The 19,681-nt window shown below is 49.0% G+C and overlaps 1 protein-coding gene across 2 annotated transcripts in view; it reads right to left on the bottom strand.

Annotated features, from left to right (window-relative positions):
• The window catches only part of SRGAP3 (SLIT-ROBO Rho GTPase activating protein 3), a 243,482-nt gene that overhangs the window by 45,493 nt on the left and 178,308 nt on the right, over positions 1-19,681 (bottom strand). For both annotated transcript variants that reach the window (XM_069562088.1, XM_069562090.1), the window contains exons 6-10: positions 16,996-17,124; positions 15,313-15,534; positions 13,720-13,821; positions 10,910-11,107; positions 6,762-6,846 (exon numbers count right to left, since the gene is read on the bottom strand). In XM_069562088.1, the coding sequence (XP_069418189.1) occupies positions 6,762-6,846; positions 10,910-11,107; positions 13,720-13,821; positions 15,313-15,534; positions 16,996-17,124 (736 nt within the window). The remainder of the gene's footprint in view (positions 1-6,761; positions 6,847-10,909; positions 11,108-13,719; positions 13,822-15,312; positions 15,535-16,995; positions 17,125-19,681) is intronic.

Below are 19,681 nucleotides of genomic sequence, written 5' to 3'. Positions count from 1 at the left end.
TAAAAAGAAATATATATATAGTGAAGTCGCTCAGTCGTGTCCGGCTCTTTGCAACCCCATGGACTGTAGCCTACCAGGCTCCTCTGTCCATGGGATTTTGCAGGCAATAGTCCTGGAGTGGATTGCCATTTCCTAAATAGGTGAGATTAATTTTAAGGATATATTTTATCTAACTTATGTCAAAATGTTATTTCAATATGTGTCAATATAAAAAATTAATAAGATGTTATAGGTATATGCAGGCATGCGTGCTAAGTCGCCTCAGTTGTGTCCGACTCGTGCTATCCTAGGGACTGTAGCCCACCAGGCTCCTCTGTCCATGGGGATTCTCCAGGCAAGAATACTGGAGTGTGTTGCCGTGCCCTCCTCCAGGGGATCGTCCCCACCCAGGGATCGAACCTGAGTCTCTTATGTCTCCTGCATTGGCAGGCGGGTTACCACTAGCGGCACCTGCGAAGCCCATTTCAGTTATATATACACATATAAACATATGTGTATAGTCCTAACTCTTTGAAATCTGATGCTCATTTTGCACATTTCAATTCAGGCTAGCCATGATTCAAGTGTTCAATAGTCACTTATGACTTGCGGCCACCATACTGGACCACATTGCTCTAGATTCTAGAATTGCATTCAGTATTCACATGAAGAGACTTTCTAGAAGAAAGAACTGAGTATTTATGCTTCTCTATGGAAAACAATGCTGAATGGAGCTGGGGAGGAAAATGAGGGGAGGAAGACAGTGAGAGAAGTCTGAAAATAAAACTTGGAGCAAGTCAGTACACAATTCCTTAATTCCTGACCAAAGCCACAAGCAGTCACAAGAGTTACTGCAGGTGGTTGAACTGAAGCCAAAGCAGGAAAGGAGAAAAGTGAGGTAAAACAAGAAAATTTGCTCTACGTAATTTGACTGTGTGTCTGGGGTCTGAGGCAAATTCCTGCCAGACACCAATTGGAATTACATTTTCACGTAGACCTAAGACCCCCAGTGAGAGCTAATGGCAACTCACCTAGGAAAGGGTCAGCCAATGGCCTGGGTTGATGATACAACATGTCATTTCCCTTCAGGATGTAGTTAACTGTGCACCTCTGACTGACAGAGGGGCCCTAGGAAGAGGCTCCGGCTCCACCTCTTCGTGGACTGGCGCACTCCTCTGTGTACTCACTGCGGTCCAGGCACAGTGCTCTTCTCTTCTTCTACCTCACCTCATCCCTTCCTGCCTTCCCATAGGCTGTTCCCTCCGCCCCATCACTCTTTCCCCAGGTTTTCATGTGGCAGACACATTCCCACCCCTCAGAAGTCTCAGCCTAAATGTCCCCTCCCCTTAGAGACCTCTCTGATCACCTACGTTAAAGCAGGTGCCCATGCTCCTCAACCCTATACACAACTATTCTCTATATCAGCCCAAATTTTCCACTCAAGGACACTTACCATAATTATAATTCTTTACTTAATGGTTTGTTTCCTGTTTGAGGTCTCTCCTCCCCCAGGAGGGCAGGAACCTTGTCTGTCTTATATATACTGTACCCCCAGTCCTAGCCAAGCACAGAGTCTGTGCTTTTGATGGATGGATGGACAGATGAATGGACAAACAGGGGCCAGGAGGGAAGAAAGGGATAGGGAGGAGTCAAAGGGTCTGGGTCCCAGAAGTAGAATGTCAGAACACACTCAATACAGACTTTGCTCTGGCAACAAATGGAATCGATTCTCCTTCAGCTTTGACTCACATTCCAGCTCTCAAGAACCACTCTACTAACATCTTTTGAAATATGGTGTTTCAACTTCTAACAGAAATAAAAAATGCTATGCCCTTTACTATCTGAGACCTCCTGGGATTGTGAAAATATTCTTTATTGTTGGTGGCTCAATCCTTTTCCAGAAGGTCAGACTGTCTGGTCCTGGTGGACATTTTGCTCCGTAATGGACATTAAATCTTGGCCTGAAAAGGTTATGTCTCATTCCTTTTTATAGACAATGCACCATCTACCCTTGAGCAGCTAGAGTAAATTGAAAAACCACTGTATCTTAGGTGTAAACCCTGGAACTTACTGATTACCCAGAGCAATATAAAAGGTCAGAAATCTAAGGCTCAGAGATGGTAAACTAAGAATTCTCTGGCCAATAAAATGACGTAGCAACAGCCAAAGGCCCATAAGGGTGTGCGCTCTTGTTTCCAGGATGTGGCAGTGACATTTGTAACAAGGAAGGCCAATTTGCAGGGCACCTAGAAGCACTTTGACTTGTATGCCTGGGGTCAATTATGTTCAAAAATTCACCTCTCAGTGAGGGTGACCCAGAAGACCTAGACTTTCCTCCAGCTTGTGGTTTCTCTGAGGCATGCTGTCAAAAGAGTACTCGAGAGAGACTGAGGCACTAGACATGCCATTTCATTTCAGTTTTTGAAAAAAACCTTGTATCTTTCCTAGCCAAAATATTTCGCTTGGCCCCATATTTCTTACCTGTTTTCAAACAACCAGATTATTCCTTCCAATACAAGACAGCTCTCAGATGACAGAAAAAGGCCACTGATGCAGGTGTCACTGTACCCTAGCCCCACTCTCACAAGAACTTTCTACTGAATGGAAGAGTTAACACGTCCAGGTAGACAGGACTCATCTGATGACTCTCAGAGGAGTAAATTAGAAGGTTCTGAGCTTTATCAAACTAAATCAGTGCAAATTCTTCCCTGTCCCTCAATGCCCTGCTGCTGCTGCTAAGTCACTTCAGTGTGTCCGACTCTGTGCGACCCCATAGACGGCAGCCCACCGGGCTCCGCCGCCCCTGAGATTCTCCAGGCAAGAACACTGGAGTGGGTTGCCATTTCCTTCTCCAATGCATGAAATTGAGAAGTGAAAGTGAAGTCGCTCAGTCGTGTCCGACTCTTAGCGACCCCATGGACTGCAGCCCACCAGGTTCCTCCGTCCATGGGATTTTCCAGGCAAGAGTACTGGAGTGGGGTGCCATTGCCTTCTCTGCCTCAATGCCCTAGGAATCCACATATATCCTTACCGTGCAGGGGAAATACAAAAAAGACCGAAGATTTGGTCTCAGCTTCAGTTTTTTCAGTAATTCAGTAATTCATTAACTTTAGTTAATAATAATTTATCAGTATATATTAATTGTGACAAATATACCACATTCATGTTAAATGAAGATGTTAATAATAGGGGAAGTTGGATGTAGAATATATGGAAACTGTACTGTCTTTGCAACTTTACTATACATATAAAACTACTCTAAAATAAAAAGTTTATCAAAATGAGAAAAAACTTCCCCAGAACTGACCAGTCTAACAAGACCTGTGCCAGATATCAAAAGCACCACAGTGGACTTTACTCACTGCTGGCTTATGAGAAAACAGGACTATGGAAACTTTTCTAGATGGCTCTTTTTTAGCTGCCATTGTACTTCTCAAGTTGCATTTCCTGTTTTTTGTTGCTCTTCAGCTCAAAACTCAGGAGAAGGACTCATATATCATATCTCAGAGCAGGACGCAGCTGAAGTCTAAACACACTTGGAAGACCAAATGGGTCAGGAGTCATACCAACCAAAACTAATTATTATTATTATTTCATTAAGGCCACTCAGGCAGGGGCAGCAGTAAAAGCTTGCATCTGGTAGCACTCACAGGGAAGCTCGAGAGAAACACTTTCTCATCTGGGATCTTATTTTTTAAAAGAACATCTTGTTTTCTAAATCCAGGGTGTCTGATTTCGAAAACATAAGTAGTCAGCAACTCACGTGGACCTGCCTTCTGTTAAATGGCTCATGAGAAACACCCCTCAGCGCCCAATCCCATGACCAGAAAAACCGATCCTACAAGCTGTGAAAGCTGCTCCATCACACACTCATCCAAGCTGCTCTCTAGGCCTTTCTGTCTCGTCCCGTTCTCTCCATTCTCACTGTTTTGGTTCCCTCTGTGTTATCCACAGTCCCCCATGGCCCCACTCTCCTGGTCCAATGCTGAAATGTCAGGATGGGCAGAATATAAGGGTTGCTGGGGGGGGGGGGCGGGGGCAGGGAAAGAAGAAAAAGCTCATTGCAACTCACTCTTCCCCCCTCTTCCCCTCAATCAATGAGTTCTGTCAAATATAAACACCCATGTCTAACCTCTACCCAAATCAAGAAACAGAACGTTTCTATCATCCCCAAAAGATTCCCAGCTGTCACCAGCTAGAGCAGACAAATCTAGTCTGTGGCGACAGAAATCAGGTCAGTGTGGTTTCAAGTGGAGATGGGGGGCGGGGTGAAGGTGGACTGCAAAGAGGCACGAGAGAACTTTTGGGTTGTCGCTTTGGGGCTGGAGCTTTTGAGTGCTGGTTATACCTGGGTGTATGTGTTTGTCAAAACTGATGTCTACATATAAAATGGGTGCATCTTATGGGATTTCCATTATATGTCAATAAAGTTGATTGAAAAAAATTCCACTGGTATTAGTTTCAAAGTCTTGGCTATTCTTTCAAGCCCTAGTTATTCATGTTCCTAGAAGCCTTTCCTGGTCTCTTGGGCCCACGGTGAAACCTCCCTTCTGGGACTCACAGTCCTCAGAGCCTGAATTGTCCACCTGGCAATTTATTCAGTATTTCTGTGTGACAATGTTATCACTATTTAATTTTTTAAAGAATTCATGAGTTGTCTCCCAGCTAGACTGCAAATGACTTGGGGCTGGAAATGGTTTCATTTCTCACCGGTTCCTCTAAGGCATGGGGCTCACACATGCCAAGCACCTGCAGAGCCTGGCAGCTCCCTGGATAGCTGCTGAGTGAACAGGACTTGTGTGGCTCAGACACAGCCACTAGAATGCGCACACACAGGGAGAAGAGAGCAAGCCAGTGAAGGGTGAGGGTGTACCATGGATGGCAAACCCCAGCAGCAGTGCCCACCAGCCCACAGCCCAGCACAGCTCTTGTCCTGTCACGCTCATTCCCCAGAATCCTGGGACATCTCTAAACTGCTTCAAGCTGCCATCTCAGGATCTAATGGCCATGTCTCTGATATTGGCCCCATATTTCCCAGACCCCATGCCAGTCGAGCACATCCTTCAGCCAACAGCCCTCTCCAAACAGAACAGGTCTATTCTGAATGTGGCCTAACAGCTTCAGAAGCCCCAGGTCAGCTCCTCTGCTCAAAGTTAAGCCTCATACCAAGCTCCAGGGCCACCAGGACTTGCTCTAAACCACCTGCGCACTAAAAATACCACCTACTATATCAGGGAGGATGTTGCGCCCATCAACCACTACAGCCAACTGTGACGGACAGCCCCAAGGGAACTCAGGATGAAAACACTATGTCCACCACTGAATCATCAGACGCTGCCGCCACCAGCCCTGGCTCCCTGCAGTGGTGCACCCTGAGGACACCAGGATGAGAAAACACAGGATGCTGGCCCCAGAGAGCTGAGGCACATATCAAAGGAGTGATTTCAGTGAGCCCAGACTCTTGCACCTTCCCATAAATAGAAGAGCCCAAATTCCTTCACTTACGATGTCAGGTTTTCTTTGATTAACACCAATCCTTTGGTGTTCTGACTACCTTGTCTTTGTTGCAAAAACTCCTAAATGTCCTGGTTCCTCATTTCTCACTTTGCCTCTACAGAACAGTCTCTCAGAGTTATCTAAGATACTGCATCCTGGGCTTAAGGCCTCAGTTTTTTCCACCTAATAAATAAAATATAATTTTCAATTCTTAAGGTGTTCCTTTTTTGCCAGTTGAAACATCCTTGATCTTGAATGGTTTCTAGTTCTTGTTCTGATGATCTTTCCGTTCAACATTCGTTCAGTGACTATTAATTGAGTGCCTACCATGAGCCAGGCACTGTCCTAGGCACTACAGATAAAGCAGTGGACAAATCAAGCAAGGAAGTTCCTACCCTGGTTGGAGATATAATGCTATCGGGTGTGGAGGTATGATCAATGACAATAAGCAGGTGAACGGATGATAAAGAGGTTGAATTCACATGATGACAACCAAGATGAAGAAAATCAGACAGAGAGAGTGTTGGGACAGAGGTGATGATCCCCTGAGGCTGGGACAACAGAGTCTCACTGAGGAAGTGATATCTGTGCTGAGCCAACCACACAAAGATATGGGGTAGGGGGCATTTCAGGCAGCAGGAACAACAGATGTAAAGCCCCTGAGGCAGGAATAAGCTGGACGAGCTCTGAAATGCAGGAGGGAGCTCAGTGCAGCTGGAGTGCAGTAGGAGAGTGGAGGAGAAGTAGATGAGGTTAGGGTAGCACGTGGAGGTCAAATGATTTCAGGTCTCATGTGCCACTGAAACAGATGGGACTTTATTCCAACAATCGTTGGAAGCTTTTCGGGAGTTTTAATTCTAGCGCCCAGGTCCCTCAAGGACCACGCTCTGCCTTACATGTGTGAATTCTTCTTGGACCTAAAATCCTGGCCCGGCATTCCAACAGTATTCCTGGCAAACAGAATCTGCTAAAAAAGCATCAGTCCAGAGCCCTGTGCCCTGGATCCCACCCTTAACCTATTGGGGACCCATTATCACTTTTTCTGGGACTCTTCCCCACAACTTAAACTCAGACTTGTGTTGGCCCCATAGTTTTGGCAACCAAACTACACACCCCCTCAACATCTGTACCAGTCTGTTTCCCCAGCTCGCTTGTCCCAGTAGGTGGCCCCAGTCCCAGGCCTCATTCTACCAAGTACCTGGGATCTCCATCTGTAACAGCTCAAGGGGCCACACAAGACCCAGTGGGGAGGACCCTCCAGTGCTCACCCCCATCGCTCAACTCACCTTCGCCCAAAGTCTGCTTGAGTAAGTCGTGCTTGGCTTGCAGCTTAGTGATGAGGTTACTGCCGTTCACATACTCTTTAAATTTCTGTAAGACACAGGCACAAGGACGTTACAGATTGCAGGGCCAAGTCCTGGCATCTCTGCCTCTGTAACAGATCTCGGGGTGGGAAGCCACCCTCAAGGCCCCAGGCATGGGTGAAGCAGGGAGGGGTCTCCACATCAGTTCCATCAGGTCCCCCCCTCTGCCGAGCGTGGCTGTCCAGTCCTATGAAACATTTCAGGTCAGTTTTGGAACATAAAGAAAGCTGGCAGAGGTGGGGGATGGGCAAAGTAAAAGGGGCTTTTGTCACGTGAGGATGGCAGGAGCTGGGGCAGAGGGCTTTTTTAGCGATCAAAGTTCCTCTGTGCTTCTGGGCCAAGGGCATGCAGCCGAGGCAAGAGCGTGTTATCGGATCTGTCAGAGAGGAGCCTCAGAACACGTCTTCTTTCATCTGGCTGAGAACTGAAGGAGGAAGGGCACTGCAGGCCTCTGGAGACATTCCCATTAAAATAACCCAAACTGCACTTCGGGGATATGATTTTCTTCTTTTTACAGAGGAGAAAGGTGAGGCTCACACAAGAAGTAATTTGCCCAAAGTTCCTGGGATCCAGGCTGCCTCCAGTTCAGGGGCCTGGCCAAACACAGCGCACTCGCGTGCAGTCCAGGGAACAAGGCACCCAGAACAGAAACACATTTACCTGCCCCCAGTTTAGCACGGCCTCAGCCACGCCTCCACACAGGTACCAGCTTCCCTTGGCCCCCCTCGCCCCGCGTCACCCAATCACAGGCTGGGAGCCCTCTCTGCTGGGCCAAGAGGCACTATTGGCATGGTCCACACCAGTTCCCTTCTGGATCCCTGGTGCTTACAGCTGCACCTGACATGTAGTAGGTGCCGAGAAATTCAGCTGAACCCCTGACCTGGCGGCACTGACATAGCAGAGTAGGAGCAAGACAATGAGCTAACAAAAATGTAAGTAAAATATACAATAGGTCAATGGTGGTGAACGCTAGGGATGGAAACGAGGCAGGAATGGGATCTGGGAGTGGGAGCAGACCTCACTGCAAAGCTGCTATTTCAGCCCCGGCCTGAAGGAAGTGAGGAAGGGGCCACGGGGGTGCACAGGGGGAGGGGTCTCAGCAGAGGGGAATGCAATTACCAAGGCCCTGAGGGGGAAAGCACAGGGATGGATGTGATTGCCCCAAATCTGCCAGCTACTTTCTCACCAAAAATCCATTCTATGCCTCAGCCAGCAGGCTCAGATGGAGCACAGAGGAGCAGAGAGGTGAGCCTCGGCAGCTCAGGACACATGGAGCATCACTCTGCCCGCAGAAGACAGGTCTGGGGTGAAGGCCCACATGTGCCCGGAGAAGCCTGAGTTTGGTGAACCCTGCCCCCCACCCCCCGGCGGGTTTCTGGAGGTTGGGCATTCTTTATTCTTGGCCTTGGTCTTTCTTAGCTCCTAGGGCCTTGTCTTGTGGTTGTTAAGTCATCCCCATTGTATCTGTAGATGGTTTTCCAACAGGTATATTTGGTCCTCACTGCAATCTCAGATCATAAATGACGGAAGCATCGCTGTTCTCATTCTAGGCAGAGGGAGAAACCGCTTAGAGTGGTGGCCACTTCGTGTGTGACCTTGATCAAATTTCTGAACATTTCTGGGCCTCATGCCTTCCTCGGGGTAAAGTGAGGAGACTCATGGTGCTTCTTCTAGTGTGGTGCAGGCACCAGCTGGGGAGAGTGTCCACAGGCAGATTCCTGCTCTGGACTCCTGTGAGTCTAACCCTGGGAGGACACCACAGAGGCCCAGGTGTCCTCACATTTCCAGGGTGCCATCTCAGGGAGGGTAGCAGTCTGGGAACTTGTGCTTTCAAGAAGTTTCTGACAAAATTCAAAAACACACTTCCGTTTGATAGTTACTCACCGAGAGGCTCTCTGGATGCTTCCAGTAATATTGCCCTCTGATTTTATCCTGTGTTCAAGAATTCACCATGAAAGCTGGAGCTGAGGTATAAGTAAGTGTTCTCTCATCCTGCCTCAGTGCCCCAAGCAGGTGGAGCTCTAATCCCAAACTTGTAACTCGTGCTTTGGTGGGTGACTCACTGGTTAGTGTAAATCACAGCCTGGGGCTCTGGGTCCCTGACTACTGCTTCTATGCTTCACCTAGGCTTCATGCGTGAAGGAAAAAATACCATCGATTCATACTGATGTTTGCTTTAAAAGGAGTGTTACATCCTTAAAAATACCTAAATAATGTCACAGCATCAAATCATGAGATGCACTAGCCAATCAGGTTGACAACTTGAATATTCAAATCAAAGTACAATATCCACGACCTCCATAATGGATGCTGTCTTTTCATTTCAAGCAGGCTGAACTCTCATCTTCGACTCTGCTGCCAAAGTGACTTAATGCCCATCCATTTTCCTCCCTTATCTTTGTAACCTATAAATTCTCTACAAACACCTATGCCCCCAGTGGGAGTGGTGAACCCCCGAATTTGGCATGGACTCATTCACTAAGTCTCACTTTGCTTTCTTTCTTGAAAGCCACAAAACTGATCAAGGAAATGGAGTATGTGTTAACCACTGGCTTTCAACAGATATTTGATGAGCAAGAAACAGAGCTGGATGTTAAAACTGGGTGGGTTTGGTACTGGTTAGATGAACACAATCTGACACTGCTAATTAATGGATTAATATCAGCCTAATGGCATGTTTTGAACAACTCTGTCTTTGGCCTTGGCCTTGGCCTAGCAATTCCTTTCTTGTTTGTTTGTTTGTTCTAACTGATAAACTTTAAGGTACAGAAGCCACACTTACTGAATCTCTAGACACGAGGTCTGAAGAGACAGCACCTGTGATGAGCACCTGGATAAGGCTTGTGACAGTTGGAGCCATGAGCTGAATCCATCAAGTGGAAATCAACCTGGTAATAAACGTACAATCCACCTAAGGCATCACCTACACATCCCATAGGAGGACGGTTTAATGGCGGTATGCTGAGAATAGAGATTTACCTGACACTAGCTTTAAAAAAAAAAAAATAGAATGTAATCTTAGGATGTATGAAAAGAGAAGCATAGCCCCTAATGTGGAGGGAGGGGAAAGTTTAGCCTTCTTCTGTGCTGGTCACTCCACTGCTGGGAGTCTCTTTTCAGAAGAAGCACTGACAAACAGAACGTGGTCAGGAAAGAGTCATGCTGAGGCCACGCAAAACAAAAGCTTAAGAGGCCAGATTAAAACAAGTAGATGTGTTTAGCCTAGAGAAATAAAAGCCCAGCTCCTTGCAACCTTGCCAGACTGTCAAGTAGAATTAGCCTCTCTCTGGGTTGCCCCAGAGAACAGAATTAAGATCAATGACCAGAAATCCTCGTGAGGAAGCTTTTTGAAGATAACAGAGATACGGGAAAACATTATAATGTCCATAGCCAGCCACAAGCCAAACAAAACAGTTGTTTGGGGAGGGAGGGAGCTTTTAATCTGGGGCTGTTCAAGCACAATCTGCATGACTCTGGGGCAGGAACAGGGTGGAATAGGATCCAGTGTCAGATGGAAGACCCTCTCCAACCCAACACTGCATATTCTCTCAACACCCATTGAACCAAAGCCCCGATGCCTCTCATCCCTGTCCCTCCCTGGCCAAATGGAATATAAGTAATTTGGGATTTTACATGAAGGGCTGGCAACTCACCAGCTATTTGCAAAAATCACCCAGGGCATTGTTTGCAGAGTCCAGGCCCAAATTTGACACAACTTGACATGACAACCATACACTTAACTTGGGGGTTGTTACTTGGGATGTGCATCTGGCTCTGTCAGCCCTTTTCCTCTCACCCTACTGAGCACAACCCTCTCTGCGTTGTTTCTAGAACAGGAAAGTTGCAATAACTGTCAATCCAAGATCAAGGCTGATGATACCCACTGGTTAGCTCACTTTCTGCACTTCACAAAGCCAAGACAGACACCTTATTCTGAAGAGCATGTTGGAGGAACTGTAGGTCTAACTGACCCATGCAGTTCCTCTGGCTGCCACTAATTTGGGCTGCTCCCCAAAAGTCACTGCCAGCAGGGCTCCAGACAGCAGGTTCTCAGTCAGGATGCCACTTACAGTAAAATAGAACATTTCTGTCTCCTGCTGGTTGGCTCTCCTCTTCGCAATGTTGATCTTGCTCATGTAGGTCTCGGAGGCGGCCGACTTCACAGATTCCGTGGACCGGCTGTGTTGGAAGGCGTCAGAGACGTCAAAGTCCTCCACAGTCAGCATGTCCTGCAAGGTCTGCATGGTGGCATCCAGAGTTTTTCTAACCTAGAGAAACACCACATGTCAACAAAAGTCCTTTAGTCTCAGAATGTCTGGACACCTCAAAGTCCTTTCCCAATCATTCCTTTATTTCTTCCACGTAAAGCCCCCAGAGGTGGGCTGGACAAAGGTGCTTACTTCTGTTAATGGTGATGTGGAAAATAGGGCTGGCACTGGTTGAGGGGAGAAGCCAGGTCACCTAAGCTCAGTCATGTCGCGGGCCTACTTCTGGCACTGAGAACCTTGGAGAACACTGTGACCAGCAAGGGACTCAGGTTTTGAGGTCTGTGTCTGTCTGTGGTTACACAGCCCCAGAGAAGCTCCTCCTGGGGGGCAGGGCCCTGAGGAGGGACAACCCTGGAAGCACTCCCTCTTCTCTTCATCCCGAGCAGGGAGAAGACAGTCTGGATACAGGGAGCTCCATTCTCAGTGGACAGACTCTCATACTGTCGGCCGCTGAGCCCACACAAGCCTGACTGAGAAAAGAGAGCTCGAGGAAGACAGCCCGTGACACGTATGGCATGCTCGGTCCTCCATGCCCGACTCCTCTCCCAGAACCAAGCAGGACCCCCAGAGGCTTCACACACAGGCCCCAGCCTCCCCACAGCCCTTCAGTGAACGGTACCTAAAGGGCGGACTCGAACTTGAATGGAGGGTGGTTTCAAACACAGTCCTGGGAGAGCCTGCATCCACACTCACTGCACAATGATTGCCACTCAGAGCCTCTCTTGGCACTCAGATCTCGACTTAAAAGTCGCCTCCTGGCCACAACTGCATTCTTAACTTACTGGCTGATATTTCATGTCCTCAATTTACTGTTTGCTTGCTTTTGTATTTCAATTCTCACCTGCCTTTTCTCACCAGAATATAAACTCCATGAGAGAAGGTACTCTACACTGTCCCATTCACTCACTTAACTGGGCACTGGACACAACATTTAGAGTACGTGCTGAATCGGGCTTCGCAGGTGGCTCAGTGGGTAAAGAATCCGCCTGCAAAGCAGGAGACGCAGGCAGGCATGAGTTCAATCCCCGGGTCGGGAAGATCCCCTGGAGAAGGGCATGGCAACCCACTCCAGTATTCCCGCCAGAAGAATCCCATGGACAGGGGCGCCTGGCGGGCTGCAGTCCCTGGGGCTGCATGACTGAAGCGACTGAGATGAGCACAAGCATGTGCTGAACAACGATTTGTTGAATGAATAACCGAGTGACTCAGTTCTTTCCAACACAGCCTCACAGAAGCCCAGGCTCAAAATTAAGTGTTTCCCCGGCCGTGAACAGCCTACCCAGAGGAACATGTGCTTCACCCTCCTTTCTGTGGTCCTGACTTCCAACCTAAATTCCATTACCATTACTACACATATATACCACATGCTGTTCCATGTAGACAATTTAAGATGCTGTGGGGGAAGACAAAGGGCATAAGGAAAGGAAGAAAACACTCTGTCCATATCCTCTCTCTTCTCAGGTTGGAGAAACAAATTCATAGTTTGTCTGTAACCTCCCCAGGATTTGTTCATCCTGACCTACACTCTGGTTCACATCTGTCCTGGTTCCATCCTCTTTCAAGACACAAAGCAACCTGCCCTCTCTGTACGAGACAGCCCCCTCGAGGTCTGAAGACAGGGACCATGACTCTCCGTCTCAGCTCTGACTGCACTCCTCACAGATGGACCTGCCCACAATCTTGGGTGACACCCCCATGTCCTGGTGTCCTCCACTTGGGTGACATCCTCCCTGCGTGGGGGCACCCAGGCTAGAACAGGAGGTCTCCAGTTGGCCGCATCAGTGCACATCAGAACGGAGCTCCCAGCTGGTGCTTCCACTTGTGCCCACCTGGTGGGAGCCCTGAGCCACCAGCTGCAGGGAGGTGTGCTGGCCACAGTGAGACAGAAGCTCCGGGGAGCTCAGAATCTGTGACACATTTAGTGTGCCCTGGGTTGTTTTGCTGTGTGATTCAAAATACCTACTCTTATTTCTGATGATAAAAAAATAACATAAACTCATTGCAGAAAAGAGAGAAAAGCACAAAGAAGAAAACAGATATCACCTATATTCCTGTAACCCAGACAAAACCACTACCAGCATTTCAAAGTATTTCCTTCCAGTCTTCTTCCTACTCCTGTGAATACACTCAGAAATATGTACACAGACTTTAGTATACCCTGGTTAGAATAGTACTGAACACAGAGTACTACTTCCTCTTTGCTTTCCTTTAACATCTTGTAAGCATTTCCTGGGCTTCCCAGGTGGTTCAGTGGTAAAGAATTTGCATGCCAATATAGGAGACGGGAGAGACAGGGGTTGGATCCCTGGGTCAGGAAGATCCTCTGGAGAAGGAAATGGCAACCTACTCTAGTATTCTTGCCTGGGAAATCCCATGGACAGAGGAGCCTGGAGGGCTACAGTCCAAGGGGTCGCAAAAGAGTCGGACATGACTGAGCATGCACACACAAGCATTCCCCCTGCCATTAAAGATTCTTGGCGGGTATGGTTTTAATGGTTGTGCATCTTACAGATAAACCCTGACTTCTCACATCTTCCAAGGCAAGAGTGGACAGCCCCCGAGCAGCCGGGCCTTTGTAACGAAATCCCTCACGGGGTAGTGGGCTCACTCACCTCCTCGTTCTCAATCTTGAGAGTGGCCAGTCTGGACTGCAGCTGGTGGTACCGCATGAGCAGTTCTGTCTGGACAGGCTGCTGGGCACTGACCTGGCACACCTGCAGAAACGACAGCCACCGCCTGCGGTTGCCCCAGGCCCTTGGCACCTCTGCAGAACTGGGGCCGGGCCGTCACTAACATCCCCATCAACAGCTGCGGAAACAGGCCTGGAAAGGTTAAGCTACCTGCCCAAGATCACACAGCTCGTACTGGGCAACAGCAGAGCCAGCCAGGAGGCAGGGGCCGCCCTCTCACAACTCTTGGTCTGTGTTTGTGTAGCACACGATGGCTCACTGCTGACACGATGCCATTAAGTGAGACTAACTGGCTAATTTCCAGGCAGGAAGCAGTGCCTAAGAGTAGCTAATGAAAAAAAGGAAGGATGGGAAACAGTGGAATGTGCCCAGCAGGAAGGTGCTCCAGACAGGCAGCCATGCAGCAGCGATCCTCTTGCTGCACTTCTCCCCACGTGGGCTGACTGAGAGAGAAGGGGGGAAGAGAGGAAGACGAGAGAGAGATACAGTTCTCCTACCCTCAGTCCAGCCAAGGCTCTGACTACCATGGGCTGGGCTGCCTGGTGTCACCTGGCTGAGCTCATAAGAGACAGTGGGCCTCTGTTTTTTAACCCAGCTTCCAGTCACCAGACGGTGAGTCAAAGGGCTGGACACGAGGGGCTGGGATGGTGTGGGAGCTGTGGGGAAGCCCGGCAGAAGGCATCTCTTGCAAACGACGGAAGTTGGTAGGGCCGCGGGAGGGCTCAGCTGAAGGCACCTTATAAGGTGCCTCCGGGCTCCTCCCCGCCACACAGGTGCAGTGACAGCCCACACGAGCTCCCACCTGGATCCAGAGGCTGGCTGGGTACCTCTCGCATGTGCCCGAGTGGCGTATCTTAGGTGGAGGGAATGGGGCCACTAGGAGAAGGTTCTGGGCACCTATCCCTGTAGGTAGAGATGGGGAGCCAGATATGACACTGTGGCTGTCCTCCGTTGTTCCAGGGACCAGGGCACAGGGACCAGAGAGGGAGCAATGACATGGAAAAGCTCAGGAGAGATTTTTATGAGAAGTTTTGTGAAACTTGGGTAACTAGTGTGCTGCTTTGGGGCTAGTGACGAGTGTCTTTTCCCATTTTTTTTTTTTTCCCAGAACATCATGAGGATGTGAGCAGCACAAGCCCTGAAGGGAACTCAGCTGGCTGGTGTGCTGAGGGCTCAGGGTACTGGAGCCCAGGCCAGCGAGGCTCGGTGATCCAGGACCATCTGAGGGGAGAATGCAAGATGATGGGCTAAGTGTAGGCGTGGGGCTCCCTTGGGGTCTTCTAGACACAACTATCAGGGGTTTTATGCGAAGCTAAGGTTCTGCAGTTCTGCAGGCAGGGGACTTGAGGCACCAAGATTAGGGGATTCGTGGTAAACTCCTCTGCTGGGGAAGCCCACGCGCCAAGAACTTGACCCCAGGCCTCTGAGCTGACATTCTCCTCCCCTCAGTACTCTGGGAGCTCACGGCAGAGGGACGGAAGCAGCCTCCAGCAGGGGCTCCTGGGAGAAGCCTACCTCGTCCCCCATGTGGGGCTGAAACTCGAACTTGAGCGGGGGACAGAAGACCTGGTTACACATGTCCATGACCGTGTGCTTGTCGCTCCGGGAATCGAGGTTGTCCACGGCATTCTCGATGACGTCCAGCCCCTCGTGGCGAGAGGTCTCCAGGTTGTACTCGGCTGAGAGGTAGGTCCGGAAGGTGCGGGCCAGGCTGGCGTGAAAGCCCAAGTCGCAGCACTTGGAGAGAAGCACGAGAGGGTGTGCGGGTGAGGGTGGTGATGTGGAGAGGGGCCGTCGCAGTGACTTAGGTTACCTCCTGCTCCACAGCCAACCCTTCCATGCTGGAAGCCCTCGTGCACTTCGGAATCTCACCACACAAGTCTTGCCAAAGCCCTCGGGGGGAGCAGTGGGATTACAATCTGGGCAATGACAGTGCTTTTCTCAGCTCCCCACACTCACCGTGTTCTCTCTAATCTCCATGCCTTCACACACTCATACTATCTGCCTGGACGCCTCTTCCTTTCTCTTCCTGTCTAAATATTCTTCCCTTGGGTTCCAGTTTAGAGGTCATTTCTTCCAGGAAGCCTTCCTTGATGTTCTCCCCACTCAGAGTTTACACCAGGTGTCCCGTATCAGGGGTCCACATCTCCCTCTACTTCCCGCAGTGTTTAACACCTGCCACTTGGCATTACATTTGCCTCTAAAGCAGCAGGGTGATGCAAGTTGAGATTCATGAGAACAGACCCACTGGCTCTTGTCCCCTGTTTGCACCTCAAGACCTAGAGCTAGCAGGTACTCAGTACAAACTTGGTAAATAAACAAATGAAAGAGCTGTGTGAAAAAGTAAGCTGAAAGGGAGGAAAAAGGAGGGTTCCCGCCTTGGAAGCAGGAATGGTGGGCATTTGAAGGCAGGGCCAGGCAGCTCCCTCTCTTGGAGGTGGTGATAATGACACTAATGCATCCCTTTGCATCTGAGGGAAGAGCAGTGCCCGCTGGTGCACCAGGGCCAGAGGAAAAGGATGCCCTCACAGAGCCTGACCAAGCACCTGCTGGGCCGGATACCTGTCTTCATGAAGACACACCAAGCAACTCCAGCTCCATCACAGCTGACATAGGAGCTGCCCCAAACCTGGTGCTCACAGCATTCCCGCCCAAATCTGGTTGTCCCACCAGTGCGTTCTGCACAGCTGGCGCTCAGGAGCCAGTGTTCCATTTTCCTTTTACTTCAACTGCCTGATTTCTCCCAACATAACATCCCCAAGTAAAGCTGATCTGCGTAATTCTGTCTCATTCATTATTTTCTTCCCTATGTCTGGAGGACTGGACCCCAGGGGTGCTGAACATATAACCGTCTTTACAATCGTGGGAAGTCCCCAGGGCATGAACTGTGTACAATCACCCCTCTGTCCCCAAAACCAGTAAAGGACCTGGTGTAGAGGAAGGTGTGCCTGGAAAGTGCACACTGAACTACAATTGCCCAGCCCAAATGTGCAAGGGCCGCCAGAGGCCCACTCCCACTCGGGGAGGTAGAAGCCACGGGGTGATACTCCTCTCTCAAATGCTCCCTGCCTGTCTCCCCCATCAGGGCTCCCGGGGCCACCATCCACCCCACACGGCAGCAAAGAGCAAGGGCCAGCCCTCCCACAGCTGATGACTCTCGCCAGGCAGGTCATCAGCGCAGGCTCCCCAGGAGCTCACGTCGATGAGGTCGGAGACGTCGTGGATGTAGTATTTGCTTATAGCCGCATTGGTGGCTGCCAGATTCAGCAAGTAGTCGTTCCGGGCCTTGGTGCACTTCAGCTTGTTCTCAGAATATTTTGCCTGCCTCTGGAGGAAGGAAAAAATGGATGTGAGAGCAAAGCCACTGATGGGAGGGATTTGGGATTTTCTACATGGCCAGTATCTGCAGTCAGCCCCTCATATGGCCCTGGGATGCCTTACTCCACGTGCTGGGTGAGTAGGATCTAGACCCCGTACTCAGAGAGCTCCACCTTATACCACACGTGTGCAGCCGACAACGGCACTGCTGGGTAAGCTGCAGGCTTTTCCTGGGTTTGCCAGAGCGGAGTGTAACTCACACCTCCAGGGCCCCCTACTCAACATCCCCCAGAGGCTGCTCAAACCCCGATGATGGCCTGTGAAACCCTCCCGACCCGGCTCTTCGTCCATGTTCCCATCCTTTATGAGGCCCTCCTCTGTCCAGCCTTTAGAGGCCAGGTCACTCCTGCCTCTAGACTCAGACTCCTTCCCTCCACATGGCAGGCCATCCTTCCAGGTCCCTGCATGGCCTGCTTCTTAACGTTATTCGGGTCCTTAGCCACGGTCACATGCATCAGTGTCCCCAGCATCTTGCCTGCCCCTTCCCATGCTCTATTCTGCCCTATTTTTCCCATTTATTTAATCTTTATTCAATTTTTAGTGATTATTTTAATTTTTAAAAGACTTTTTTAGAGCAGTTTTAGCTTCACAGCAAAACTGAAAGGAAGGTAAAAAGACTCCGGGCATGCCTCCTGACCCCCACACACTGCCCCCCAACCCTCACCACCCTCTACCAGGTGGTACGTTTGTTACAATTGGTGGACCCATACTGACACATTGCTATCACCCAGAGTCTACAGTTTACCCAAGGGTTCAGTCTTGGTGTATATTCTGTGGATTTGAACAAATGTTCCCATCCTTACAGTATCAGAGCAGTTTCCCGGCTGGAAAAATCCTCTGTGCACCACCCGTTCATCCCGCTCTCCCACGTAATGGTTGTAAGCACTGATTTTTTTTTTTTAATGTCTCCATAGTTCTGCCTTTCTTAGAATGTCATATAGTTGGAATCATATAGTATGTAGCCTTTTCAGATTGGTTTCTGTCACATGCATTTAAGGTTCCTCTATGTCTTTTCATGACTTGATAGCTCATTTCTTTCTAGTGCTGAATAACATTCCATGGTCTGGATGTACCACAGTTACTTAGCCACTCAACTACTGAAGGACATTTTGGTTGCTCAGTTTTTTTCATGAGTACTTTTCACCACCCTAAATTATATTTTTTTACCTCTTTACTAACTCGCTGATTTCCAGTGTACCCTGTGAAGTCAGGGGCTTAATGGTCCCTGTTCATGGCTGGGTCTACAGCACCCAGACCAGTCCCTGCATATGGGCAGCATGAAGTGATTGGCACTGGCTGGATGTGAGTGGTGAGGTGAGGTGGGGTGTGGCGGCCAGACGTGCAGTCTTGACCCAGGCTGAGCTGGACCGCCTCCCTGGGAAGCTGCTTCTGTCCTGGGCCCTCCTGGGCAGGAAGCAAGAATGAGTCCTTGGGTTGGAGAGCTGTCTCTTCGCCCCCTTCAGACAGATGAGTCCCACTGCCGAGGAAGAAGAGAGCCTCCTTTGAAACAAGGCTGCTTCCTACCTAGGCACTCTCAACCTTCATTGCTGCAGATCATGTTCTCCTGTTTAGCAGAGACACTCCATTGTCAGCCTTTTAACTCTCCTCAGACATCTCTTCTGACCTTTATTCGGGGTCCACTTATTCTTGAAATGTCTAGCAATAAGCTTTTGGTAGTCATACCCTGAACCAGCCACACACCCAGCCTCCACAGAGAATTTTGATATTCTTGGCCCATTTCCAGGGGGCTACTATGACCCTGAGACCATTTTCAGCCCTTCATGGACTCATAAAAGTTTATACCTGGAAAGGATCTTGAAGATATCCTAGTTTAATTCATCCATTTTATAGGTGAGGAAATGAACACTGAAGAGAAGTAGGTTGTCCAAGAGCCAAACGATTGATTAGCATACAATCCTGAACTCAAACTTAAGCTTCCAGACCTCTCTAACCAATGCTGTCCCTACCCCTCTATAGGTCCCCTTACGCTGTAGCTCTGTAGTGCCCTGCCTGGTTATCTTACTTTTGAAAGTCTATTTCTAGTGTATTCTCAGACATATTGTATCAAACTATATTCCCAGAATATTGTATCAATACAGCCAGCACCACTATCTAAATTTAGAGTATTTTCATCACCCCAAAGGAAACCCTGTACATTAGCAGTCACTCTCCATTCTTTTCTGCCCCAGCTCCTGACACCCAATAATCTGCTTTCTGTCTATATGCACTTGTCTACTCTGGACATTTCAAATAAACAAGAGTCATATAACATGTGGTCTTTTGTAACTGGTTTCTTTCACTTAGCACGCTTGTTTTCAAGGTTCATCCATGGTATATCTTCACGGCTGAAGATTCCATCATAGGGATTTACCATATTTTATGCATCAGTTGATTGTTTCTACCCTTTGGCTATTATGCATGAAACTGCTATCAAGTTCCAGGAGTGGAATTGCTGAGTTATATGGTAACTCTATGTTTAACATTTTGAGGAACTTTCAGATTATTT

The sequence above is a fragment of the Ovis canadensis genome, chromosome 19 (genome assembly GCF_042477335.2).
Source record: "Ovis canadensis isolate MfBH-ARS-UI-01 breed Bighorn chromosome 19, ARS-UI_OviCan_v2, whole genome shotgun sequence".
In the NCBI taxonomy this organism is placed as follows: domain Eukaryota; kingdom Metazoa; phylum Chordata; class Mammalia; order Artiodactyla; family Bovidae; genus Ovis; species Ovis canadensis.
Note: the sequence above shows the minus strand (reverse complement) of the source record. Positions and strands in the feature narration are given on the sequence as shown.